Source organism: Megascapheus bottae, chromosome 7 (assembly GCF_031878675.1).
Source record: "Megascapheus bottae isolate mThoBot1 chromosome 7, mThoBot2.hap1, whole genome shotgun sequence".
NCBI lineage: Eukaryota > Metazoa > Chordata > Mammalia > Rodentia > Geomyidae > Megascapheus > Megascapheus bottae.
In genome coordinates this window covers 83,276,940-83,304,624 of record NC_143515.1, presented here as the reverse complement: position 1 = coordinate 83,304,624, position 27,685 = coordinate 83,276,940, and the positions used below count along the sequence as shown (strand labels likewise).

Sequence of the window (27,685 nt, the reverse complement as noted above, 5' to 3'; positions counted from 1 at the left end):
CCCGGCAGACCCCAGAGGTCAGTGCCAGCCCGCAGCCAAGAATGAGATCAAGGGCCCGGAGCACAGCCCAGGAGTGCCCAGGACTGGCCTGAAGAAAAAGGAAAAAACCCACGGGATCAAGGCATCAAGAGGCTGTGAAGTCCCAGGGTCCGAGCCTGCGAGTGCACCACTAGCCCACCCTCTCTGGCCAGGTGCCCTGGGGAGACCGTGCCCCCACCCGCACTGTCCAGGACACAGAGCAGGCCCTGCTGCAGGGATCAGCGTCCTCTGACATGAAAACAGGCTCCACTCAGCCTGGGCCTCCGGATGGGAGCCGACCCGGCAGCCCGCCACCAAGTGTCGAGACCCTGAAGGTCAGCTCAGGTCAAGAGCAGAGGGCAAGCCAAGAAAGGACATCAGGGCTGGAGGTGGCCTCGTGACAGAGTGCTTGCCTAACACGCATGAAGCCCTGGGTTCAATTCCTCAGTACCACTTAAAGAACAAAATTATTAATTTAAAAAATCATCTATTAAAAAATGCAGGGGTGGGGGGGAAGACATCAGTATATGACACCTGCCTGGTCCACTCTGTACCTGAGGCCCTGGGGGCTGGGCTGAGACAACCCTGGGCAGGGCAGCCACCCCGTCCCCCATCCCTCTGCCCTGGTCAGCCACCCCGTCCCCCATCCCTCTGCCCTGGGCAGGGCAGCCACCCCGTCCCCCATCCCTCTGCCCTGGGAAGGGCAGCCACCCCGTCCCCATCCCTCTGCCCTGGGCAGGGCAGCCACCCCGTCCCCCATCCCTCTGCCCTGGGAAGGGCAGCCACCCCGTCCCCATCCCTCTGCCCTGGGCAGGGCAGCCACCCCGTCCCCCATCCCTCTGCCCTGGGAAGGGCAGCCACCCCGTCCCCATCCCTCTGCCCTGGTCAGCCACCCCGTCCCCATCCCTCTGCCCTGGGCAGGGCAGCCACCTCATCCCCCATCCCTCTGCCCTGGTCAGCCACCCCGTCCCCCATCCCTCTGCCCTGGGCAGGGCAGCCACCCCGTCCCCATCCCTCTGCCCTGGGCAGGGCAGCCACCCCGTCCCCATCCCTCTGCCCTAGGCGGGCCTCAGTACAGTTTCCTCTCCCGTCCTTTTCCGACATGAAAGGTCCATCCTACCTTGCCACTGAGCATATGGGATCTCAGTGTGACTAGTGATGTCTAAAAAATAACCATCAACAGTGCTGACATCTACGTCCTCCTTGAAAAGAGAAAACCCAGTGCAGGCCGCAAGGCTGCTTCCCCTGAGACCATAAAACAAGCCCACCTGGACTACCATGCCTTCTTTCTAGTGCAAGGGCAACCCAGCTAGCCTGGACTACGGGTCTGCAGGTAAAGGAAGACTCTTCTCACTGCGCAAATACACACTTCAGCCACACTTGAAATGTCAGGGCCTCTGAGCCCTGCCCGCTCGCCTCTGCAGAGGGACAGGAGCCCGCCTCCTTCCCCCCTTCCCTGCTGCCTCCTGCAAGGCTCTCTGGGGCTAGGGAATGAGGCATGACATGGCATCTGCATCTACTCCATCTCACGCAGTGAAACAGTGGCCTGCAGTACAGGGCCACTTCTCTCTGGGGCTGGCTTTGGGCAGGCCCGGAGAGGGGTGCAGTGGGGCGAGGAGGGGACAGAGCGGGCAGCTAGCTGTCACTCTTACAGCCGCTTCATGGAGTCCAGGTGGTTAAAGGTCCCCTGCTCAAGATGTGTGATCCGGTTGTTGTGTAAAAACCTGTTCCAAGAGAAAAACACAGCCTGCTTTTAAAAACACTTCCAGCACATAGAAGAACGCATAAGCAGTCACATACCCCAGCATTTTTTAAAGTGTCTATAATAAATTAAATTTAATACAAATGAACTGAGAGTAATGCGCTTTACCTTAGAAAATAATGGTTATTTTTTCCTGTTAAGCCTCAGGTCCGCAAGGGAAAACTTAAGCCCCACCTCTGATTGTTATGCTAAGGGTGAATTCTGCACAGAGCAGTGGCTGGTACTTGGCAGATGTTGCCCTGACTCCACAGCGTGGACAGGGCCTCCCCCCACAGATGATAAAGGTGAGACGACTCACAGCCTCTCCAGCTTCGGTAAGCGCTGAAACGACTCTGGGTCCACAGTCTCTATCTGGTTAAAATGTAGGTATCTAGGAGTTTAAAAAAGACACCTCAGGTAAGCCATTTAATTGTTTGTCAGGTCTACATGTTCTCCTAAGAACCTTTCCTAAGTCTATCACAGTCCTGCCTCTGGAAATCTCTCTACATCCCCTATTCTGGGCTGAGGAAGAGTAGACACACTTGAAGACATCACATCACAGCTGTTGCCCATGGGAGCTGCAGGCCTATAGACCTGAGACCCTGAGTCCAACCCAACCTGACACACTCACCTCTAAAACCTTCAGGAGCTGAGAAAGACAGCGTGAACACCACCCTAAAGTCAGCATGCATGTCTGCCTTCGAACACTGTGGTCAGGTCTTCCACTGGCGTGTGGGGAGCCTGACCCTTCATACAGCCAGCTCTATGGGAGGCCTTTCAGAGTTATCACCAGGCAGCAGCAGAGGCAGGAGACAGTGTGCCCCTCGGGGCCTCACTGTACGAAATGCCAGCTTACACTTCTCTCCCTAGTTTATGACTTTGGGGAGTAACTCATTTCTTCTCGTTCTGCGGAGTACCAGCTTCTCTCTTTGAAAACTGGCAGGGTCCCCTCGCCACGTCACGGCCATGCACCCACAGGGCTTCTGGAGAAAGCCTTCCTGTTCGGCCCACTCCAGAGGGTCTTCTAGAGGCTGATCACCCCAGTAAGTAAACCCCTCTCCCTTCACAAGGGCCTGGAGACCAAGCTGCCAGCAAAGCCAACACCCAGCAGTGCCAGGCTCTGTAAGCGTGTTCAAGACTGCGCTCAGTTACCACTAAGACTGGCTGTGAAATTACTCAGGTTCTAAACACTCCCTCTTTCCCCTGGGCACTGCTCTGGTAGAACCAGCTCCGGGCTTCCTCCATCCCTGAGGGGCACAGGACACAGGCCAGCGGCCCAGCCAGGGGGACTCAGCACTGCGGCCGCCCTGACTGGGGAAATAAAAGCCGGAAAAGCAGAAGGACAGTGACTTCACAGGACATCTGATCAGAGACCCTGAAGCCGGCAAGACGGCGTTCCAGCACTGGAACCTGGTCCAGGCCAGGCATACGTGGACAGACCATTGACACGTGGCTCCAGGAGCTCAGACACAGACACCATCAGGCAGCTAGGGGAGGCTGTGGCTGGCCACGAAAGCAGAGAGCTGGGCGGGAAGAGTGAGGGAGGGCTGGCGGAGGAAAGACGGGGACGTCCCCCAAGTGAGCAGGAGGAGACGCTGGGATTCGGGGAGCCTGCCTTCCACACTGAGGAGACCGAGTCAGCACCTCTGCGTCTCGAGTGCCATCACCTGCCATGGAGAGCTACGCAAAGACTCGAGAGGAAGAAAGTGATGCACAGGCCAGGGATCTACCCAGAGGCCCAGGGGACCCCAACACTGCTGAAGAGGCCTAGTCCATGGCGTCAGGGCCCGTGCTGCCTACCCAGCCTGCCCCCTGGGGTAGGTAAGGGTGTGGGCGAGGACACGGGTGAGGACCCAGGAAGGATGTGGGGAGGACTTGGGAGAGGAGGTGAGGAGGACACAGGAGAGGAGGTGAGGAGGACACAGGAGAGGAGGTGAGGAGGACACAGGAGAGGAGGTGAGGAAGACACGGGAGAGGAGGTGAGGAGGACACAGGAGAGGAGGTGGGGAGGACACTGGAGAGGAGGTGGGGAGGACACAGGAGAAGAGGTGGGGGAGGATACAGGAGAGGAGGTGGGGAGGACACTGGAGAGGAGGTGAGGAAGACACTGGAGAGGAGGTGGGGGAGGATACAGGAGAGGAGGTGAGGAGGACACAGGAGAGGAGGTGGGGGAGGATACAGGAGAGGAGGTGAGGACACAGTAGAGGAGGTGAGGAAGACACGGGAGAGGAGGTGAGGAGGACACAGGAGAGGAGGTGGGGAGGACACTGGAGAGGAGGTGAGGAGGACACAGGAGAGGAGGTGGGGGAGGATACAGGAGAGGAGGTGGGGGAGGATACAGGAGAGGAGGTGAGGACACAGTAGAGGAGGTGAGGAAGACACGGGAGGGGAGGTGAGGAGGACACTGGAGAAGAGGTGGGGAGGACACAGGAGAGGAGGTGGGGGAGGATACAGGAGAGGAGGTGAGGAGGACACAGGAGAGGAGGTGGGGGAGGATACAGGAGAGGAGGTGGGGGAGGATACAGGAGAGGAGGTGAGGACACAGTAGAGGAGGTGAGGAAGACACGGGAGGGGAGGTGAGGAGGACACTGGAGAAGAGGTGGGGAGGACACAGGAGAGGAGGTGGGGGAGGACACAGGAGAGGAGGTGGGGAGGACACGGGAGAGGAGGTGGGGGAGGATACAGGAGAGGAGGTGAGGAGGACACAGGAGAGGAGGTGGGGGAGGATACAGGAGAGGAGGTGAGGAGGACACAGGAGAGGAGGTGGGGGAGGATACAGGAGAGGAGGTGGGGGAGGATACAGGAGAGGAGGTGAGGACACAGTAGAGGAGGTGAGGAAGACACGGGAGGGGAGGTGAGGAGGACACTGGAGAAGAGGTGGGGAGGACACAGGAGAGGAGGTGGGGGAGGATACAGGAGAGGAGGTGAGGAGGACACAGGAGAGGAGGTGGGGGAGGATACAGGAGAGGAGGTGGGGGAGGATACAGGAGAGGAGGTGAGGACACAGTAGAGGAGGTGAGGAAGACACGGGAGGGGAGGTGAGGAGGACACTGGAGAAGAGGTGGGGAGGACACAGGAGAGGAGGTGGGGGAGGACACAGGAGAGGAGGTGGGGAGGACACGGGAGAGGAGGTGAGGAGGACACGGGAGAGGAGGTGAGGAGGACACGGGAGAGGAGGTGAGGAGGACACAGGAGAGGAGGTGAGGAGGACAAAGGAGAGGAGGTGAGGAGGACACGGGAGAGGAGGTGAGGAAGACACGGGAGGGGGGGAGAGGAGGTGAGGAAGACACGGGAGGGGAGGTGAGGAGGACACAGGAGAGGAGGTGAGGAAGACACAGGAGAGGAGGTGGGGAGGACATAGGAGAGGAGGTGGGGAGGACACAGGAGAGGAGGTGGGGGAGGATACAGGAGAGGAGGTGAGGAGGACACAGGAGAGGAGGTGAGGAGGACAAAGGAGAGGAGGTGAGGACACAGTAGAGGAGGTGAGGAAGACACGGGAGGGGAGGTGAGGAGGACACTGGAGAAGAGGTGGGGAGGACACAGGAGAGGAGGTGGGGGAGGATACAGGAGAGGAGGTGAGGAGGACACAGGAGAGGAGGTGGGGAGGACACTGGAGAGGAGGTGGGGAGGACACGGGAGGGGAGGTGAGGAGGACACTGGAGAGGAGGTGGGGAGGACACGGGAGAGGAGGTGGGGAGGACACTGGAGAGGAGGTGAGGACACAGGAGAGGAGGTGAGGAGGACACAGGAGAGGAGGTGAGGAAGACACTGGAGAGGAGGTGGGGGAGGATACAGGAGAGGAGGTGAGGAGGACACAGGAGAGGAGGTGGGGGAGGATACAGGAGAGGAGGTGAGGACACAGTAGAGGAGGTGAGGAAGACACGGGAGAGGAGGTGAGGAGGACACAGGAGAGGAGGTGGGGAGGACACTGGAGAGGAGGTGAGGAGGACACAGGAGAGGAGGTGGGGGAGGATACAGGAGAGGAGGTGAGGAGGACACAGGAGAGGAGGTGGGGGAGGATACAGGAGAGGAGGTGAGGACACAGTAGAGGAGGTGAGGAAGACACGGGAGAGGAGGTGAGGAGGACACAGGAGAGGAGGTGGGGAGGACACTGGAGAGGAGGTGAGGAGGACACAGGAGAGGAGGTGGGGGAGGATACAGGAGAGGAGGTGAGGACACAGTAGAGGAGGTGAGGAAGACACGGGAGGGGAGGTGAGGAGGACACTGGAGAAGAGGTGGGGAGGACATAGGAGAGGAGGTGGGGAGGACACAGGAGAGGAGGTGGGGGAGGATACAGGAGAGGAGGTGAGGAGGACACAGGAGAGGAGGTGAGGAGGACAAAGGAGAGGAGGTGAGGAAGACACGGGAGGGGAGGTGAGGAGGACACTGGAGAAGAGGTGGGGAGGACACAGGAGAGGAGGTGGGGAGGACACTGGAGAGGAGGTGGGGAGGACACGGGAGGGGAGGTGAGGAGGACACTGGAGAGGAGGTGGGGAGGACACGGGAGAGGAGGTGGGGAGGACACTGGAGAGGAGGTGGGGAGGACACGGGAGAGGAGGTGGGGAGGACACAGGAGAGGAGGTGAGGAGGAGGTGGGGGAGGACACGGGAGAGGAGGTGGGGAGGACACAGGAGAGGAGGTGAGGATGACACAGGAGAGGAGGTGAGGAGGACACAGGAGAGGAGGTGGGGAGGACACAGGAGAGGAGGTGAGGAGGACACAGGAGAGGAGGTGAGGAGGACACAGGAGAGGAGGTGAGGACACAGTAGAGGGGGTGAGGAAGACACGGGAGAGGAGGTGAGGAGGACACAGGAGAGGAGGTGGGGAGGACACAGGAGATGAGGTGAGGAGGACACAGGAGAGGAGGTGGGGAGGATACAGGAGAGGAGGTGGGGAGGACACAGGAGAGGAGGTGAGGAAGACACGGGAGAGGAGGTGAGGAGGATACAGGAGAGGAGGTGAGGAGGACACAGGAGAGGAGGTGAGGACACAGTAGAGGAGGTGAGGAAGACACGGGAGAGGAGGTGAGGAGGACACAGGAGAGGAGGTGGGGAGGACACAGGAGATGAGGTGAGGAGGACACAGGAGAGGAGGTGGGGAGGACACAGGAGATGAGGTGAGGAGGACACAGGAGAGGAGGTGGGGAGGATACAGGAGAGGAGGTGGGGAGGACAGAGGTGAGGACACATCTGGAGGCAGCCTGTGCCACACCGTCTAAGCGGAGGTGGCAGCCTGTAGACCCTGACAAACGTCAGAGCACACAGGAGGGCCGACCACAGCACGGCGGGGGACCCTCCTTCATCCCCTAAATGCACTACAGCCCCTGGGAGCAGAGAGCTGGCTCTTAACCTGGGATATTCCAGAGGGACCGGTGACCTCAGATGCTGTCCCCTCACCCACGGGGAACGCAGACGCCAATCGCCACCTCCAGGCATCCTGCAGCCCCCTCCTCTGGGCCTTGTCCCAGCTGAGTCCCTCCACTGCACCTGCAACCTGGCTGGAGACGGCCCCTGTGGCACGACCACCCTGTTCACACACATCCGTGTCCGACAGCGTGCCCTGTGAGTGCGGTCGTCTAGACCGTTCTGTGAGTGTCTGCAGTGGCTTGGTGTCTGCTGCTTCCTGTCCAAGGCACAAGTTCTGCAGTGCCCACACATTCTGACACATGCTCAGGCACTGCCCAAAAAGCAGAGAAGGCCGCTAGCACTGGAGCACATGACCACGTGCTGAGACCCCGCTCACAGCATTCCCTCTGTGCAAGGGGCTCCAGCATGGGTCTCTGAGCTCCGCAGGCCCCTCGCCTCACTCCAATACCCAGACTCCAGGAAGCAGAGAAGCAGAGACTGAGAGCAGAAGGCTGACTTTCTCCTGCACAGAAGCCCCACAGGCCTTTCCTCAGGTGCTTGCTGTTGGTAACCCAGAAAAGACCTTTTTACTTATTGAAGAAAAAAAAAATCAACGTGCGGACCTCCTAGAAATACGACTCCATCTATGCAGCACAGACACGAAGCATTCCGTCACACACACTGACTGCACGGTGGGAATGTGCATTTGCTCCAGAGAGTGACGTCATGGGCAGAGAAATGAAACTCCAAGGGCAGGGTGAGGATGCCAGGCTCTCATCCCTGAGCATCTGTGTCTCAAATGCAGTGTGACAACCATGCTTTACTGCAGGGCAGGGACAGAATGACCCTCCTGTTCCTGGGATCATGTATCAGGACCCGGGGTCTGGGGCGCAGAGGAAGCCAGAGCTTGCCTGCTACTCCGCGGAGGCTGCCCGGGGCCAGGTCAGGCGTGGAAACAGCCCTGTCTGCATCAGGCATCCTCCTCCAGGCAGCTCCAACATGCACCATGCAAACAGCAAGACCGGCCCACCTCTCCCTACGAGAGGCCCCAGGGCAGGTGACACCCAAGAAGCTGAGATGGGAAGGGGCACTTACAGTTGCTCTAGAGAGGTAAGTCCCTTAAACGCTTGCCTGTCAATTGACTGGATTTCATTCTTGTACAAATAGCTGAAAGAAGAAACATGGAGCTTGTTAGTGCACACAGGAGAGGTCAGAACTCCCGTAGAGAATCTGTTGACAATTGGCGACTGCATTAGGGTGCAAACAGTGCATCCGGTCATCTCTGGGCTGGCTGAGCACGCTGCTGTGCACCAATTTCCCTCTGCCTGTACTGTATGTGGGCACCGCCCAGCCTCTGGGTGGCCAGGGGCACAAAGGCCGGTCAAGGCCTGCAAGCTCCCCACAACGCCCCTGCCAGCCCTGGAGTGGGCACAGCTCAAGATGAGCTCAAAAGTGGGACCAGGCTGTGTCTCAAGTGGTGGAATGCCACCCTGGCAAACTCAAGACCCCAACTGAGCCCTGGTAACAGCCCCCCCCCCAAAAAAAAGTCCAGAAATGGTTAGCAGGACGGACAACAGAGCCTGAAATGTGATGAAGCACTCCCCACCAGAACTCTTATCAGGAAGGACAGGAGCAGCCAGACCTCTGAAGAGTAACGTGCCAGCTGAGATCTGAGGACAGTGATTCAAAGCCAGCCCAGCCAGGAAACTCCATAAGACTCTTATCTCCAATAAGCTGCTCAAAAAAGCCAGAAGGGATACTAGGCTCAAGTGGTAGAGCACTCAACTTGACCAAATGAAGCTCAGGGACAGTATCCAAGCCCAGAGTTCAAGCCCTAGAGATGGCAAAAAAAAAAAAAAAAAAAAAAAGGTGGGGGGAGAGGAGTCAGAGGCCAGGGCCATGTGTGGATGGCTCAAGCAAGAAGCTAATGAGAAAAGAACAGGCATCATGGCTCATGCCCTTAAAAAAAAGGTGGGGGGAGAGGAGTAAGAGGCCAGGGCCATGTGTGGATGGCTCAAGCAAGAAGCTAATGAGAAAAGAACGGGCATCATGGCTCATGCCTTTAGTATAGCTACTCAGAAGGCAGAGGCAAACAAATCCTATCTGAAACACAAACAGCCTGAGGACTAGGGTTGGCTTAAGTAAGAGTGTTTGTCCAGCAAGGATAAGGCCCTGAGTTGTTGAGAGGGAGGGAGGAGGGGAGAAAGGGAGGGAGGGAGGGAGAAAGTCATATGCCCCACTAAGTCTGCTTTTGTCTAACCTATCAACTACAAATAAATTTAATTTTTAAATCTAACAGAATAAGGCAAACACTTCAGATAACAGGAAATTCCCTTTCCAAGGCCTCTCCACAGGTGTTATTGGAACTCAACCTCCCTCCCATACCCTGGATTGTTTATGGTGCCTCTGCTGTACAGACAACTCTGTGAGGAGAAAGCTCCAGAGCTCTGCACATACCATGACACAAGCAAAGACACTCAAAAAAGCCACACCATTCCAGAAGTAACAAGCATAGGTGTGGCTATAACCCCAGCTACTCCAGAGGCTGAGATCTGAAGATCCAGGTAGAAAGCCAGCCGGTGCAGGAAAGTCCATGAGACTCTCATCTCCCCAAACTACCAAAGAGCCATAAATAGAGCTATAGCTCAAATGGAAGCACCATGCCTGAGCACCAAAGCCCTGAGTTCAAACTCCAGGACACACAGACACGGAGGTGGGGATATGAGCTGAATGTTCCTGCAGTGGGTCCCCGCGGCACCTGGGGGCTGGTAAGGGACATCCACCCTCGGATACAGAGGACAGGCCATCACTCCATAGTGGAATCCACCAGACCCTGTCTCAGGGCAGGACAACGAGCCAGTCAAATACACACTGGCCTACCTTTCCACATCAGGCTCTGCGAGGTGGCTCTGCGAGGTGGCTCTGTGTCCGTGTCACCAGGCCCCCTGAATGAGCAGCGTCTCAATGCGGCAGCGTGTGAGCTCAGGCTCAGGGTCTTCCTCCTCCTTGCTCTGGCTCAGGGCCTGGTCTCCCTGCTCACTCGGGCTCACAGCCTGCTCTGCCCCCACCTTACTCTAGGCCTCCATATGTTCTCACCTCTCCATTGCTGACGCCCTAACACAAAGAGCCAGGCACACCTGCCGTGATCCATGGCCCAGGCCCTCCCACTTGAATTCTCCAGCCAGGCTGTACTGACTTCTGCCTGCTCTGTGACCCTGGATGGGATGTCAACCTTTCTGTGCCTCAGTTTCCTCTCTCATAAAATGGAGAGGATGTCCAGCACGGTTGGTGGCTCACGCCTGTCATCTTAGCTACTCAGGAGGCTGAGATCTGAGAATCACAGTTCAAAGCCAGCCTGAGCACGAAAGTCGAGACTCTTATCTCCAATTAACCACCAGAAAACTGAAAGTGGCCTGTGGCTCGCCTTGAGCTGAAGAGCTCAGGGACAGAGTCCTGGCCCAGAGCTCAGTACCCATGACCAGCCCTTAACCCCCCAAAATAAATGAATAAAATGGAGAGGTGCTGTAATTAATGTGCATGGAGCTCTTAGGATTCGGCCAGAGCACAGAAACTCCTGGTCAGTCTCCGTGAAGGTAGGTCTGCACTGTTTGGCGGGTTTCTGGGCTCACAGCACCAAGGAGACACTGCATGCCCTTCTGAAACCAGAGAGATAGAATCCTCTGGAAGAATATGTGAACCACAGAAATCCACAGGCATCTGTACAAACACGGGTGGTGGGTGCTTGCTTGTCACAGGCTAGGCTCTGGGTTCTACCCCTAGCATTACAAAGTTTAAAATTCAACCAATAAATAAAAGTAAAGAGTAGTCTTTACTACTCTTTTGAGAGTAGTCCTATTTCACAAAAATAGTGATGCTATAAAAGTAACGTATAACGACTCGTTTCCCTTTTCTTCATCACAGAGTGGAATCTGGCTCGGTGAGGTCTGTGGCAATAATCAGTGCTATGTCCAGGAAACAGGAATTGAAGGGAAGGCTAGTGGGCTTTCCACAAGATACAACTACTGACTTCCAAGGAGGTAATTTTGGCTAAAATGATGAAAGGTTGCAGTCACGCTACTGAACATTAAAAATACTCTCCAGTGATGATCCAAACACATTCTGCCTTGAGTCCCAAATGACTGGGAAAAAGAAGCTTGGCCCTGCACAGGACGGACGGCTGCACGGGAGACCCTCACATCTCCACCCGGGCACTAGCCTGTCTCCTGGGGGTCCATCTCTCCTTCACCAAGATCTTCATCCCAGCAGCCCGTGTCACTGACACGACTGCCTGGAGGGAAAGAATAAGGTCTGAAAGTGGCCCTGTGGCTCAAGTGTGACAGCGCTAGCCTTGAGCTGAAGTGCTGAGGGGCAGTGCCCAGGCCCAGAGTTCAAGCCCCATGACCCACAAAACAAAAAATATTAGGGGCAGGAGTGTGGCCTAGTGGTAGAGTGCTCGCCTAGCATACATGAAGACCTGCGTTTGATTCCTTGGTACCACAGACATAGAGCTCTACCGCCTCAGCACCACATCCAGCTATTTTCTATGTTGTGCTATGGCTCAAGTGGTAGAGCTCTAGCCTTGAGAAAAGTCCAAGCACAGTGCTCAGACCCCGAAAAAGAGGGTCTGAGCCCTGATGCTTGAGGGTGCTAGGCACTATTTAAATGAGACTGTGAGGGACAGGCACCCTACACTGCCTGACGCCAGACACGCCTTCCTCCGCGCCATCTTAAGAAAAGCCACAACAAGAGGTAGGCTAGAGGTGCATTTATTCATGCACCCATGCACACACTGCATGTGGCTGTCAGCTAAGTGCACCGGCTTCCCGGGAAATGAGAGTTCCTGTTTAGAGCTAGAATGGCAGTTAAAAATAACAGCAACAACTGAGGAAATGGAAAAACCTCCCATGCTCCTGGATTGGAAGAATCAACATCGTGAAAATGGCAATCCTGCCAAGGGCTATGTACAAATTCAGCGCAATACCCATCAACATCCCAATGTCATTCTTTAAAGAAATAGAAGAGGCAATCTAAAATTTCATATGGAATAATAAAGGACCCCGTATAGCAAAAACACTTCTTAGCAGAAAGAACAGCGCTGGAGGAATTTCAATTCCAAACTTTAGACTCTATTACAGAGCTATAATTATCAAAACAGCTTGGTACTGGCAGAGGAACAGGCCTGACGACCAATGGAATAGAACTGAGGACCCAGATATTAAACCACAGACCTATGGCCACCTAATTTTTACTTTACAAGAAGGAATAGGAGATACACTAGGGCTCCTTGGCACAGGTTGAAACTTTCTTAATAAGGACCAAGAATCACAGCAAATAAGAGAAAGGCTGGATAAGTGGGACTGCATTAAACTGCAGAGCTTCTGTATGGCAAAGGACATAGCTAGTAAATTAATTAGGAAGCCTACAGAGTGGGAGAAGATCTTCACCAACCATACAAGAGACAAAGGCCTCATATCTAAAATATATCAACAGCTCAAAAAATTGAATCACTCCAAAACTAATCTCCAAAGTAACAACCATCCCATTAAAAAATGGGCCAAAGACTTAAAGAGAGTCTTCTCTGAAGAAGAAACAAAAATGGCCTATAGACACATGAAGAAATGCTCAACATCTCTGGTCATAAAAGAAATGCAAATCAAAACAACGCTAAGATTCCACCTCACTCCAGTTAGAATGGCCAGGATCAGGAAAACGAATAATAACAGATGCTGGAGGGGATGTGGCTAGGAGGGATCACTAATACACTGTTGGTGGGAGTGCAAACTTGTTCAACCACTATGGAAAGCAGTGTGGCAGTGCCTCAAAAGGCTAAACATAGAACTCCCCTATGACCCAGCAATTCCACTACTTGGCATTTACCCAACCATCCAGAAACAAGGGCATACTAAATCCACTAGCACAACAATGTTCATTGCAGCACTATTCACCATAGCAAAGATATGGAACCAACCTAGATGTCCCTCAGTTGATGAGTGGATCAACAAGTTGTGGTATTTGTACACAATGGAATTCTATGCTGCTGTCAGAAAGAATGACATCGCCCCATTTGTTAGGAAATGGAAAGACTTAGAAAAAATCATATTAAATGAAGTAAGCCAGACTCAAAGGAACATAGGCTCAATGGTTTCCCTCATTTGTCATAATCAGTAGAAACCTTGGGCTCTCCTAGCAGAGATTTACAATAGAACAAACCTAGATACAAAAGGCCATACAGTATGACGCTAAATGAAAGACCTCTAGGAAACAAAAGCCATACAATGAGTGATTGTTGTCCTTAATGTGCTATGTTATCTCTCATCTCTTTTGCTGTCCCTTGGTTATCTCATATTGTTACACTATCTCACTTTGTTACCTGATATATTAGATATATTTGTATTTGGTTATTTGAAATTGGATAGGGAAGGGGGGAAAACAAGATGAGGGGTGGGGGTGGGGGTGAGGGAAATGGGGACCAAGACATGAGAAAGGGTATCAATGTATGTGAAGTAATGCACCTTCTATCTGGTGAATAAATGTAACCCTTCTATTAATGACAATAAAAATATGTGAAAAAAAGGAAAAAAAAATAACAGCAACAACAATAACTCACAAGAGATCGTTCCTGCCCCTCTCAGCATTCAAATATCGGCATTCTATGCCAAAGACGCTGGGAAGGGCGTTGATATATATATTTCCTTAAGGAAAATACATTTTTACAGCAGTTATAGGTAGGTCTGTAAACAGGAACCACCGACATCTAAAAAGAAAACATATTACAAAATATACATGGAGCGGGGTCCTGGTGGCTCCCGCCTGTAATCCTAGATACTCAAGCAGCCGCTGAAATCTGAGGATGGTGGTTCAAAGCCAGGCCAGGCACAGAAGCCCATGAGACTCTTCTCTCCAATTAACCACCAGAAAACCAGAAGTGGGGCTATGACGAAGTGAAGAGTGCTAGCCCTGAGATGAAGAGCTCAGGGGCCGTGCCCCACAACAGACCAAACACACGCACGTGCGCACACACACATCCATACAGCGTAACTGTGCTTTTAAACACAGCCTGGAGCTACAGCGCAGTTACAGCATTCAGTGACAGAATGACTGAGACAAATCCTTCACTAAAATGGCTCACAGCAAGTGACACAACTTCGAACCTATCTAGACCCAGGATTCAACCCAGGCAAGCCTGGCGTCTCTCAGCGCTTTCCCTCTTAAGAAGAAGTTTCATGGCCTGCAGTGGACAGGGCACGTAGCGCCCTGGAGGGCCTCTGCATAGACTGTAGAGCTGACCACGGCAAGCAACTTGTAGAAGACAGTGATGCATCAATGTTTAAGACCTAAATTAAAATTTCACTAGATGAAAGTAAGAGGCAAATCAAATGGAGAACTTAGCAGGGGTTAGAGATTCCCAGGGAACTCGTGGGGTACATCACCTGTTCCCCCCGGCTGTAAAGGCTCAATGGCTGGCGTCCACGAGCCCGCTGTGCCTCCTGCCACCTAACTGATCACCTGACGTGAGCACGCTGACTCCACTTCATCGTGCCTTTTGCACCAAAGGCATGGCGCTTAACACAACATCTCAGCCACCACTTCACTCACCTGCAAAGAAAGCCCCTTGGGCTTGCGGTTTACAGTCATTCGTTCATACGCAGTACACACTGTGAAACACTCTGAGCAAGACAGCACAGGCGTGTGAGTTAAAGACTTACAGGTATTTTAGATTTTCCAAGTCTTCAAACGCTCCACTGGGAATCCTCTTGATCTGATTATTGTTGAGAAGCCTACAATAGAAAATTCCAAACACACAAGGCTAAATCTACTCGCAACCACTGAAAAAACATTCTTGTGTTTCTGGGGAGGTGACAGAAGGACTGAGCTCCAGACCTCACCCCACGGTAACACCATCCAGGGCCTCAGGATCCCCTTTGCATCCCCTGGGAGAACGGAATCCTCTCTGCTGGGCATCGTTTCCTGCCATCTCTACTGTCCACTCCGGTGGCTGTGTGGCTAGTCGAAAGCCACCGTGGCAGGACAGGTGGGTCTTGCCCAAGGCCTCCCAAAGACAGCAGCGTCTCCTCACTCCCTGCCCTGCCGGGGACTTGGTGGGCCTTCTCTCCAGGCGCCCACTGTGGCTCTGTTGCTAGGTGGCCCCAGCAGCTCCCCAGGGGGTCTAATATAGAGGCTTGAAAACCTGCCTCAACCAAATGGAGCTCAAGAGCTGCAGCACCCTGCTCAGTTTCTACCTGGAAGAGGAGCGGGCAGGCAGGAAGCAAACCCAGACCATCAAGCATGTGATGCAAGAATCAATGCAGCCTCATCCCCCCACACTCCCGGAGACCACACCGGAGCCAGACTCTTCCCTGCCACCCCTCTAAGGTCACATTCCCAGGCTCCACCACTCCCTCCCACTGTGGACAGCGGGCTGGGGTGTTACCACGGGGTGACGTTACTGTGCTCCTCAGCTTTCTGCATAGGACAATGGCCAAAAGCTTCAACTCACAGTGTATTCAGCTTCCGCAGCTGCCTGAATGCCCCAGGCTGGATCTCTCTGATTCTGTTAAACCGGAGGTCCCTGTGAACAAAAGGGAACTGGTTGACACTCCTGCCCTTCAAACACAGCTATTTTCCAAACGGATTACATCGTTACAGCTGCTCTGGACTATCTATCTAATCTTATGGAGCCCAGTCAAAGTATGAATGTTTACCTGAAGGACACAGGAAGGAGGGGGAGACAAAATTGCATTAACGACCTACTCGTGCCATCTCTGGATGATGCCCTGGGATGTGGACTGCCCGAAATTCCCGGACCTCCCATGTGCCCTTGGTAAGTCTGCACAGGCACCCCTGCTGTGCAACCAACTGCAAAGCCTGCTGGCGAGGCCAACCATTTCATCGGCTGGAAACTGGCTGGTCTTCAGCTCCCTGCCCAAGGCACTGTCTCCAGGAATGCTGCCGAAAGCACAAAGCCAACTCATGTAAACCCCAAGGAGGAGGCCGTCCAATGCTTGGGCTCTGACCTCATGGCTCCGACAAGCTTTGCAAGCATGCTTGCACATGTGCTCTTAAAACCGTTGTTTCCTCTTAGATGAGGAATTTTATCTTCTCAAAGATCAGATTCTTTTGAGCACCTTTAAGAACTATTGGTGGCTCCCAGCCCTGGCTTTCCATTCAGCACAACCTATCTCAAAAAGCTTCTGTGTGGCAACTTCAGAGGCAGCAGATCAGATGGGTCCCTTCTGGCACAGCTTCCCTGCTTTGGACCCAGGTCTCCAGGGAGGGGAACAGGGCGGCCCAGGGCCTCTCCTTCCCACCCTAGACAGCCACAACCTCAGTCCAACCTTCCACACTGGCTCTTACCTGGCTTTGCCAGCTTCCACGGTTCCACTGTAGCCCCCCCCCCCCCACACACCCTGCCATGGGGTTCTCTAGAAACACCCCCCCACGCACACACCCTGCCATGGGGTTCTCTAGAAACCCTCCCCCACGCACACACCCTGCCATGGGGTTCCTAGAAACCCCTCCCACACACACACACACCCTACTATGGGGTTCTCTAGAACCCCCCCCCACACACACACCCTGCCATGGGGTTCTCTAGAAAGTTATTTTAAACAAGTGGGTCCACCTGGAATCAGGCTGAAAGTCACAGTCCACGAGAGGAGACGTGAAGTGGAGGAGGGCATGAGGCCTGGATGGGCCTGGGTGCCAAACGCACCACCTCATGCGCAGAGGGCTCTGAAGAGCCAAGGAGAAGCTGTGGACTGACACGTTTGACATGCAGAAGCTGGATGCCACAGTGCCACCCACTATGCAACCAGCCAGACCACCAGGGGGACAACCAGGAGTGAGGCTCCAGTGTGGCCTGTTCCCGGCAGCCCAGTGCAAGCCACGCAGGGGATTCACACACACGGCCTCTCCCCAGAGCCAGACAACACACTGACATGGACAAAGGAGAAGGTGGCGACTTAGAATGAAGCCTGGGCAGGCTGCAAGCAACGCTACACCTCTTCCCCACACCCACACCACTACCAGCTGGCCCTGGCTCAAGAGAAAGTGCTCTGCCGGAGTCAGAGACAAGACGGCCTTGGTACAACCACACAACCGTGACCCACAGCCGCAATGTCTGGTGTTCTAACAAAAACACTAGAAAACTAAGTCCAGGGAGTAATGAAACAGGAGATGAAGGGAAGGGCCTTGGACTGTGTTAAAACTGTCAGCAGAGAACTGTGCCCAGCTCCCTCCCAGGAGGGTCTCAGTACTACATGAAAGGAACCAGAAACCACCGTGGCTCCCTCCTGCAGCCCCGCTGCTGAGGAGGCTGAGGTCCACCTGAGGATTGCAGTTTGAAGCCAGACCACACTAAAGTCCATGAGACTCTTCTCTTCCACTGAGCACCAAAAAAGTAGAAGTGGAGCTGTGGCTCAAGTGGTAGAACACCAGCCTTAAGCAGAAAAGCTCAAAGGACAGCTCCTCTGGCCCCAAGTTCAAGGCCCAGGACCAACCAAAATACACACACACACACACACACACACACACACACACACACACACACACACACCTATACACACAAGCACACACAGTAACAAGAGGTGCTGCGGTTTATAAACCCTCCAGTATCTGCCCATGTTAGGGACAAAACCCAATCACGCTGGAGCTCCTGTGAAGGAGAAAATTAATTAACACTGCGAGTGTCCCCATCAGGGCCTGCCCTGCCAGAGCATGGCGTCCCGGCCAGGAGCGAGGACTGCTGAGCTCTGTCCAAGCAACATGCCCGATCCAGGAACTGGGGGGTTGGCGAGCCCTGGCAGGTCCAGGAGGTACTGCTTTATTATCTTCCATCTCCTTGCTGGGTAAACCTGGGAGCTGATATTTGCTTTGGACCAACTCTTATCCTACCTGGAAGTTGCAAGGCCCAAACTGTGGGGTACATGTCAGGTGCAGAAAATTGTTCTGGAAGGTCCCACCTCTGACCCAGGCTGACCCATACACCTTCAGCTGCAGCCGCCACACAACCCGAGTGTCAGCAGGGCCGGACAGCTCAGACGCGGGCCGGCCTGGGACTATTACCTGGTCCCCCGGTTACATCCACACCACTTACACGGGCCCTCTCTTCCTGTGGGCTCTTCAGGCCCCTCAGTTCTGATCCAGACGCCAGGTCACCACAGTACCTCTTGGTAGCCTGGGGGGCCCTAGCCCCCCCTTTCACCCTGAGGCTCAGGATCAGCACAGCCACAGGGCGACACCATTGGTGGGGTGGGCAGACAGACAGCAGTCCCCCAGGCCTCTGGATCCTGCCGGGGGCTGGTCTAACCTCTGCCTCCATGGAGCAAGGCTGCAGGTTCATGGTGCCACCATGCTCTGGTGTGGGGACATCAGGAAAGCGGCAGTCCAGCCTGGACACTGTGGGGGGAGCAGGAGAGGGCCCTGTCCACTCCTGCCAGGAGGCAAGAAAAGCTCCCTCTGCCTAAATGGGAACCTAGCACACAGCAGAGGCTTCCTGGAAGATGGACACCAGGGAGGGACCTGCAGTGGGTCCACAGCCAGAGCAAGGCCAGGACCGACTGCCCCACCTCCATCTCCCGCTCACCTGCCCAGGCCCGCAGGGCCCAGGCCCTGCTCCTCGGGCCCCCAGCTGGCTCCCAGTGTCTCTTCTGGCTGCCTCTGCCAGCCCCTCCACACGCACCTCTGAAGCTGGCCTCTCAGCGGGCATTCTCCAGATCCCTCTCTTCAGCCTCCCATGGCGGCCGTGGGACCAGCACGTTACGCTGGCTTCCTTCCGCAGCACAAGTCCACACAGGAACCACTTTGCTGCACTGGCATTGGCCAGCCTGAGCGGCACATCACGGCAGCCAGGCTGGAGCAGTGATGGAGGAGCCAGTGCAGTCCTGGCCTGGTGGGACCCTTCCTGCTAGGAGGGCTTGGTGGGGGGTGGGGGGTGTGAGCAAGGTGGAAAGCTGAATCCAAGTTCAAAAAAAGCGGAAAAGTTCCCTGACCCAACTTTAATCAGCAAGGAGGACGTCGTTTCTGGAGGCATTGGAGGAAGAAAGTAATGGCTCCTGTCCTTTTCCAGCGGTCAAGCTCACCTCAGCAAGCCCTCACCAGACCCTGGACCCCCCCTCTCTTCCTCCTCCACCGCTCCCTCCTCTCTCTGTGGTTCCAGCGGTGGGCACAGTTTTACACATTTTGCCTGCCTGACTCCTCCTCCAGGCAGTGTGTGGACCTGTCTGAACTTTCCTCACCACCACACCATACTGGGCACCCGCTATGGCAGGCACGCACAGCCCGAGCCCAGCGAGGGGCCAGGTGGCCCAGCAAGCCTGAGTGCTGAAAGGCGAGGAGGAAGGCCTTCGGGAGCTGCCTACCTGTGCCACCCCCCGGGACGGGAGCAAGCAGGCTGCGCCTGCACCCGGATAGTTCCAGAGCACAGAACAGCGCTCTCCTCGCGGCTAACCGGGAGCCAGTGGCTCAAGTCTGTCATCCTAGCGACGCAGGAGCTGAGACCGGAGGACTGCGGCTTGACCAGCCCTAGCAGGAGACTCTGAGAGTCTCTTTTCTCCAATAGATGACTCAGAAAAAGCCAGTAGTGGTGCTGTGGCTCAAGTAGTAGAGCACTTGCCTGGAACACAGAGACCTAGGAACAGTACCTACGCCCTGAGGAGTTCAAGCCCCAGGACTGGCAAAAAAATAAAAATAAAAATTTAAAAAGCAAAAGCCAATGTGAAATTCCCATCGATGAGCCTGGACCAAACAGGCTGTGGCTGGTCCAGCTAGAGGCCCCACCAAGCCCCACAGGTCGGGCTGGCCATTCTCCTAGCCAGCCTGGCCCCGCTTTTATTGAGAGAGAAGTTTTTGGACCTCGTGCAAATACACCAATCAGTGGAAAATGCCTCAGTGCTTTATGAATAAGAACAATAAACTGTTTCATACATACTATTTCCCTGGGAAAAACCCCAAAACTGCTTTCACAGATGTTAAAAACATCAGTTCTGTCCAGACGAATGCTGGCCAGACCACATACCGGCTGGCTTCTTCTGCCCCCAGGAAGCACCACCCCCATGTGCTGTCCCCAAGGTGCCAGCAGTCACGTGACCCAAGGGCCAGAGTCCCACATGCCTCTTCTCAGCAAACAGGGAGGCCCAAAAATCTAGCCGCATATGTGAGCATGAAAGCCATTATTCCCCAACAAGTGTGTCAGAGAAAACATGAGCAAGGGCCGGGAGTGTGACCCACTGGTAGAGTGTTTGCCTGGCATGCATGAAGACCCGGGTTCAATTCCCCAGTACCACATCCATAGAGAAAAGCCGGAAGTGGCGCTGTGGTAGAGCTCTAGCCTTGAGAAAGCCCAAGAACAGTACCCAGGCACTGAGTTCAAGTCCAGGACTAGCCAAATAAGTAAATAAGTAAATAAAACCATGAACAGGAGGGTTTCTTCATAATCAAACACTGCCCAGAAAGCCACACAGCCTGTGGGGCCACTCCTAGCAGAAGCCTAGGACTTCGGATGGGAAATGAGGCTCTTGCATGTGCTAAAAAGATTGCTTAAGTTTTCCTGTTATGGGAAACAAGATACAGGTGCAAAGCATGACTGTGCTGAGAGTGCAGCTGCAGGCAGCTGTGCGGCTTCCGCTCGCCTCCCAGGACAAGGCCATGCTGCCCGCCTCTCAGGTTCCAGGGATACTACTCCACTCTGTGGCGGCCAGCCAGAGCACGGTGCACGTAGGGGAAAGAGGACCGAGCGCTGGGCTCCCCTGAGATGGCTCCTCTGCACCCCAAACTCCAGGCTGCTGGGTAAAAAGTGCCTGTACCCCAGGTTGGGCAGCTCCCGGAACAGCAGCAGGCACCACAGCGCCTAACTCTGTGCCCCTCAGTGCCCACTGTAGCCGCCTCCTTTCCAGTCTGGCAGCAGGCAGGCCCAGAAGCCAGGGAAGCACCAGGAAGGCCTGGCTGTGCCCACTTGGGCCATTAGGCTGGCTACGGCAGTCTGAAGAACAGTGAAGGCTGGACATGGGAGCCTGTGAACTGGGGGTAACAGGATCCTTGCCTGAAATGGAAAGCACAGGGCCTCACCAGGGCAAAGCCAGAGGGGACCCCAGGCCGAGTCCTCTCACGTCTCTAAGAGTCTCGGGGCCCACAGGGCGGCACAGCCCCTGAAGCCATACCAGACCCGTTCCCAGCCACGACTGGGTCTAGAAGCCTGCAGGTACGGTGACCACCTGTGTTAAACTGTCCGCGTGGTTCTGGACTGAAGAGCCTAGAGCACAAGGCGTGTGACATTCCCTCCACCCCAACCTGCCTGTGGAGGGGGCTTTCCTCTCCGACAACAGCCAAGACCAAACAGGCCAGCACATTCCACAGCTGCCAGCCTGCAGCCCCAGGCTCTTTGTCTCTTTTGGAGCCCGGGCCCCGGGGTGGGGCAGCCAACACTGCAGGCCTCAGCACCTTTGCCGGCTGGGCAGTCACGGGGCTCACTGGCATGACAGAGGAGGCCTCCACACAGGCCCAGCCTGCAGATTCCCACCGCACAGACAGGCGGACAGACGGGCGGACAGACGGGCAGACAGGCGGGCAGACAGGCGGCCACCACCCACTGTAGGCCATCAGTGAACAACCAACAGGGTCACCGAACAATTCTGGAGGAAGACTGCTTCCAGAGGCGCAGACCCGAGGCGGCCGGGTCTACCGCTGCGGGCTCTGGCAGCCACATGGGACACTTGGTATGCTCGCCCTGGCAGGGGCCCACGACACTGACTCACCTAACCCAGCACCCAACACCCACACCAGGCCACGACCCGAGGCACCACCCTCACAGATCCGCCAGACGCCTGCACGACCTACCACGTAACCCACTCGGACAGCCACACTGCCCGGTCACCTAGACTCCAGTGCCCCGAGCGCACCTGGACGTACGGGAGCCCCCTGCTGCCCAGCCCAGCCCAGACAGGGATGGGACAGGAGGGGACGGGGCAGAGAACAGGGGAGCCCATGCAAACACAGGTCTGTGTGCCCTGCTGCTCCAGCAGGGCTGTGGTCAGGCAGCACCAGGGTGGTTGTGTGACACACATGCATGCGTGGTGAGGGGAGCCAGAGAAACTCAATGAGCAGGAAGTGAATGGAGACAGGCAGGAGGGACATGCAAGAAATAGAAAATGATGGCCTGACGGTGTGGCTCCAGCTGCAGAGCACCAGCAGTGAGCAAGCAACAAAAGAAAGTATTACATCCTAATAGCCACAGTACCATGCATAGAGAAGAGGAGGGGGAGAGCAGAGTGGGGAGAGGGAAGGAAGAGGGGAGAGGGAAGAGGGGAGGGAGAGGGGGAGAGAGGGGACAGAGAGGGGAGAGAGAGGGAGGGGAGGAAAAGGGAGGGAGAGAGAAGGAGAGAGAGGGAGAGATAGAGAGGGAGAGGGAGGAATCAATTCACAGAGCAGTGAAGGCTCTCCGGCCAAACTGCTCTACAAGGTGCTGTGCCTACAGTTCTAGTTCCCAGTCCACCAAGGAGCAAGGTCCAGCTCTGCTCTAGGAAGAAGGCGCGCTGCCCACCTCAGGCGCACGCATGCTGCAGGCAGGCTGCTTCACTGGAAGCCTACAGACTCCGCCAATGTCTCCTAAGAGAAGCCCCTTCCAGAAACATCTCGTGGTTAGCACGCGACCTCCCCAGCAGAGGGGCCCAGGCTGGTCTGGGCAGAGGGCAAGGGCAAGTGCTCAGCCCCTCAGCACACGGAAGCAAGCGTCGCCATTTAAACAAGAGAATGGGAAATCGGATGTGTTCTGGGTTCAGCCAAAGGGATAGCCTGTTATCCCACGGGGCACCAGTGCAAGTCAGGCCAGGCCAGAGGCGTCCTTGCCACCAGCCCTGGGTCCCCACGCCCAAGGCGCAGGCCCAGGCTCCCCGCAAACACTGGTTTTGTTGCTACTTTTTCCAAAAGCCTCAAACCAGGCCTAGTATGTTTTACTGAGCTTCCGGGACAAAACCGACCTGCACAAGAGAACTGGCGGATACTTAGACCTCTTGTACCAGCAAACAAACAGGCTTTCAAGATCCAACCCAAAGGCCTCCACACAGAATTTCTAAGAAATGCGCCCAAGCGAGCTCTGGTGAGAGACCATGCCTTCCCCAGGCCAGCAGCAGGAGGGTGCTGCTCTAGTCAGGGAGCCCGCGGGAGCCCCGAGAGGAGGCCGGGCAGTCATGGAGCCTGGGGAGAGCCCAGGGGAGCCCTGAGAGAAGGACAGGCAGCCAGGGAGCTCAGGAGAACCCCAAGAGGAGGCCAGACAGTCAAGGAGCCCGGGGGAGCCCGAGAGGAGGCCAAGGAGAGCCCAGGGGAGCCCTGAGAGAAGGACAGGCAGCCAGGGAGCTCAGGGGAACCCCGAGAGGAGGCCAGACAGTCAAGGAGCCCGGGGGAGCCCTGAGAGGAAGCCGGGCAGTCAGGGAGCCCAGGGGAGCCCCGAGAGGAGCCCTGAGAGGAGCCCAGGGGAGCCCTGAGAGGAGGCCAGGCAGCCAGGGAGCCCAGGTCCAGGGGAGAGCCCAGGGGAGCTCTGAGAGGAAGCCAGGCAGTCAGGGAGCCCAGGGAGCCCCGAGAGGAGGCTGGGCAGTCAGGGAGCCCAGGGGAGCCCAGGGGATCCCTAAGAGGAGGCCAGGCAGTCAAGAAGCCCAGGGGGAGCCCAGGGGAGCCCTGAGAGGAGGCCGGGCAGTCAGGGAGCCCAGGGGGAGTCCAGGGGGGAACCCTGAGAGGAGGCCGGGCAGTCAGGGAGCCCAGGGGGAGCCCAGGGGAGCCCCGAGAGGAAGCCGGGCAGTCAGGGAGCCCAGGAGGAGCCCAGGGGAGCCCCGAGAGGAGGCCGGGCAGTCAGGAAGCCCAGGTCCAGGGGGAGCCCAGGGGAGCCCTGAGAGGAGGCCAGGCAGTCAGGGGGCCCAGGGAAAGCCCAGGGAGAGCCCAGGAGGAGCCCAGGGGGAGCCCAGGGGAGCCCTGAGAGGAGGCCAGACAGACAGGGATGCATAGAGGCAGCTGCTGAGCCACAGCATCTGCTCCAGAAGGTTCCACAAAGGACCCCCTTGGGGCCCACGTCCCCAGCCTCAGCCACAGTCCCACATTCCATTCATCCTGCTGGGGTCAGAGTCGGGGGGCTAAGTGAGCCCTTGAGGTACCCCAGAGCAGTGACTCTTGGGCACACAGCGTCACAGTGCTGGCCAAGGATGACCCTTGAAAGACCAGGAAGAGGTAGACGGATGGAGCTGGGTGAATAGACAGAGGGATAAACAATTGACTAGATGTTGGATACACGAATGAGGAGGTGGATGGATGGAGATTGGTGGGAGGATGAAGTCACACAGCGTTTACTTAAGATGATTACGCAAGGCAAGAAGACAAGAAAACAATGTTCAAGGTTACTGCTTATCCCCTCGCTGCCAAGCCAGCGCAAACATCCCGGCCCGTCTGCGTCCGCGGAAGTGGCAGTGGTGACTAACTGCATCTGTCTTAATTGCTGTTCTTCAAAGCTAAAGCCAGTGCAGCTCCTCTGGTCACAGACCTTTGGAAACATCTGCTTCACTCAGGAAGAGAGCAGCCTGGCAGTGTGGGAAGAGACCCAAACATTCACAGCAAACACTGGATAAGCTGCAGCCCACGGATGAAACACCAGGGGTTCCTGCATGCCATCTGAAGAGCTGTGCTCTTCCCAGTGACGTTTCTCAGTGAAGAAATCTTCCTCCCTCAGAAGGACAGTTTTTCTCCTACAGCCAGGCAAAATTTCCTTTCTCCACCATGCAACCTTCTAGCTCCACTTTCTCCTTGGTGGGGGACTCACATCCGATTCACACTGATGTGGCATTTTACAAAGACCTGTTTTCAAAACCAAGAGGCTAATGAAGGGTACCACAGCCAAGAACCACCTCCTGTCCCATCCCCAGAAAGAAAAATTAGAAGGTGCTTAAACAACTGGTCTGGTCTGCCAGGAAAGACTGCCGATCTAACTTGCACTGAAAACTATACTTCAGGGCCATTTCCTGTTGGCATTTGAGTCTCTACTGACACTAAAGTCCACGCATGAAAAATGAGAAGACCATGTCTGAGCCAGTACACTAAGAGATGCTTTTCCTTCTGGAACCTCACCCAGAGGAAGGCACCTCACTAGGGCCTCAGCAAGACAACGGAGCCTGGACAGGGAAGGGAGGTATCTCACCAAGATGACAGAGCGTCAAGGAGGCCTCACTGGGACCTCGCAGAAATGACCATTCTCAACAGCCCTCCCAGAGACAATGGCGCCTCACCAAGACAAAGGGGCCTCCTTGTATCTAGACTGCCAGCACTGAGCCACTGCACCCAGGCTCCAGTAGTGTGTCTCTCTCCCTCAGACCACAGGAGTCACCTGAAAGCTCATTTGTTCCTAGCACCTCCTACACTACTTATTCTCACTGCAGGTTCTCTTACCTTTTAAAAGAGTACATTTAAAAAAAAAAACAAAGGGCTGGGAGTTTGGCCTAGTGGTTAAAGTGCTTGCCTAGCATGCACGAAGACCCGGGTTTGATTCCTTGGTACCATATACATACAAAAAAGCTGGAAGTGGTGCTGAGGCTCAAGTGGTAGAGCTCTAGCCTTGAGAAAGTCCAAGGACAGTGCTCAGGCCCTGAGCTTAAGCCCAGGACTGGCAAAAAATAAAAAAATTTAAAAAAAAATAAAAAAAAAAAAAAAAAAAGAAAAAGGAGGCCAAGAGCATGGCCTAGTGGTAGAGTGTTTGCCTCGCAGGCATGAAGCCCTGGGTTCAATTCCTCAGTACCACATACACAGAAAAAGCCAGAAGTGGTGCTGTGGCTCAAGTGGAAGAGCCTTGAGAAAAAGAAAAAAAAAAGGAAACTTCCCTATTGTAGGGCTCAAAACTGTAATCTTGGCTGCCTGGGAGATGGAGAATGGGAGACTTTTATCTGAGGACAGTCTGGGCATAAAGATGATTCTGAGACCACCATCTTAACCAAAGCTGGCTGGCTGGGCACAGAGGCACTTTTCTGTCATCTGTAGCCTTCAAAGAGGAAGCAGAAATAGAATATGAGAGTGCAGGCATAAAGACCCTCCCTTGAGAATAACCAATAAAAAAAGAGGCTGGAGGCATGGCTCAAATGGTGGAGCACGTGCCTAGTGTATGTGTCCATCCATCTGACAGAAAAGTCCAATGTGTGAGCAACTTCTCTGATGTCGGAATCTGGCTGTTTGTTATCTGTATCTTCAAGAATTTTTTTCTTTACCATATTCATTCAACCTGCCAATAACAAAGTCAAGTGTGTGAAAAGGAAAATGAATGGAGTGGGACAATTAGAGGTGAAGAAGGAGAGTTTTATTACTCCTTCTACAGCTCCTGAAGAGAACTGCTCAGCTATTGCTTCAGGCTGGAATGGCTAACTATATGCTTGTGCCTCTGACCTACCTCAGACCCAGGGAGGCAAACAACACTGAGAGTCCCCAGAGAAGGCACTGAGAGGGAGCAGCCAGAGATTTTACATGTTCACAGCTAACTTCAGATTTGCCTGGGGCTAAGAGGAACAGCTGGAGCTTCGCCAGTGACAGGCTCACTACAGGCCAGGCCACAGGCCACAGGCCCTCTGTGGGCACACAGGTATAGCTGTGCAATGCCAGCACACCAATGTCACAGAAGCATGGCTGCAGCCTGTAACTCTACACAGGAGGCTGCAATCTGAAGACTGGTTTGAAACCAATCTAGGCAGACAAGATTCTCATCTCCACTAAGGTGGCAAGAACCTAGAAGTAGGGGTGTGACTCAAGTATAGAGCAACCAGACTTGAGCAGAAACACCTACAGGACAGCGCTCACACCCTGAGTTCAAGCCCCAGGACAGTACAAAAACAATAAAACAACTCCAAGTGAAAACTTGGTAGAAATACCACCACTCCCTTGTCCCCAAACCAAAAGATCCAAATTCAGGACTAAGAGGTCCTTCGGCCCCCCTCACAGGGGTCTTCACCAGGTCCACAGCAGCCCTTGGAGGGGCGGGGAGGAGGAGGGGAGGTCCTCCCCGTGGCCTTCCGGCAGGACTGCAGCTGGGAAAGCCACTTCACCCCTGGGGAAGTCTCCCCAGCTAATCTTCCGTGGGAAATGCAGCTGCTGCAGCAGCTCTGCCCTCACCACCGACAATCACAAAGACAACTGTACGTGAGCTGCCTCAATCCCAAAATGGTAAAATGATCAGGAGATGGGCTGCCTCCAGGGCAGCTTTCTGCGGGAGCGTGTGCTCTCTGAACACAGGACTTGCTCTAGGGAAAGTGCCCCGGTCACCACACAGAAACAAAGCAGGGTCTGCGCCCTGGGCTCTGTGGCCCTGCAAACAAGTGCTCAGAGCTCCAAGCTCATGCAGACAGCAACGACCTGATGCTCCTCCCGGGGTCTCGGTGCCTAGCTGGGATGTGAGACCAGAGTGCATCTGCCTGATGTGACCAGCGAACAAGCCCTGGGCTGCTGAGGTAGCTGAGGCCATGCCCCTCCTCCAGGCCAGCTGCAGGGTACGGACGAGGCCGGGACCACTGAGTCATTGTCAGAGTCATAGCCGGACCAGAGGCCCAATAGCCAGACCAGAGGCCCCGTAGGG

General features: G+C 55.2%; 1 protein-coding gene across 2 annotated transcripts in view; it reads right to left on the bottom strand.

Moving 5' to 3' along the window:
- Pxdn (peroxidasin) overlaps positions 1–27,685 on the bottom strand; it is a 76,283-nt gene that overhangs the window by 26,408 nt on the left and 22,190 nt on the right. Inside the window, exons 2-6 of one of the 2 annotated variants that reach the window (XM_090337535.1) lie at positions 15,602–15,673; positions 14,811–14,882; positions 8,200–8,271; positions 2,079–2,150; positions 1,671–1,742 (exon numbers count right to left, since the gene is read on the bottom strand). In XM_090337535.1, coding sequence (XP_090193661.1) covers positions 1,671–1,742; positions 2,079–2,150; positions 8,200–8,271; positions 14,811–14,882; positions 15,602–15,673 — 360 coding nt within the window. The remainder of the gene's footprint in view (positions 1–1,670; positions 1,743–2,078; positions 2,151–8,199; positions 8,272–14,810; positions 14,883–15,601; positions 15,674–27,685) is intronic. The other variant, XM_090337536.1, reaches the window with a different exon arrangement.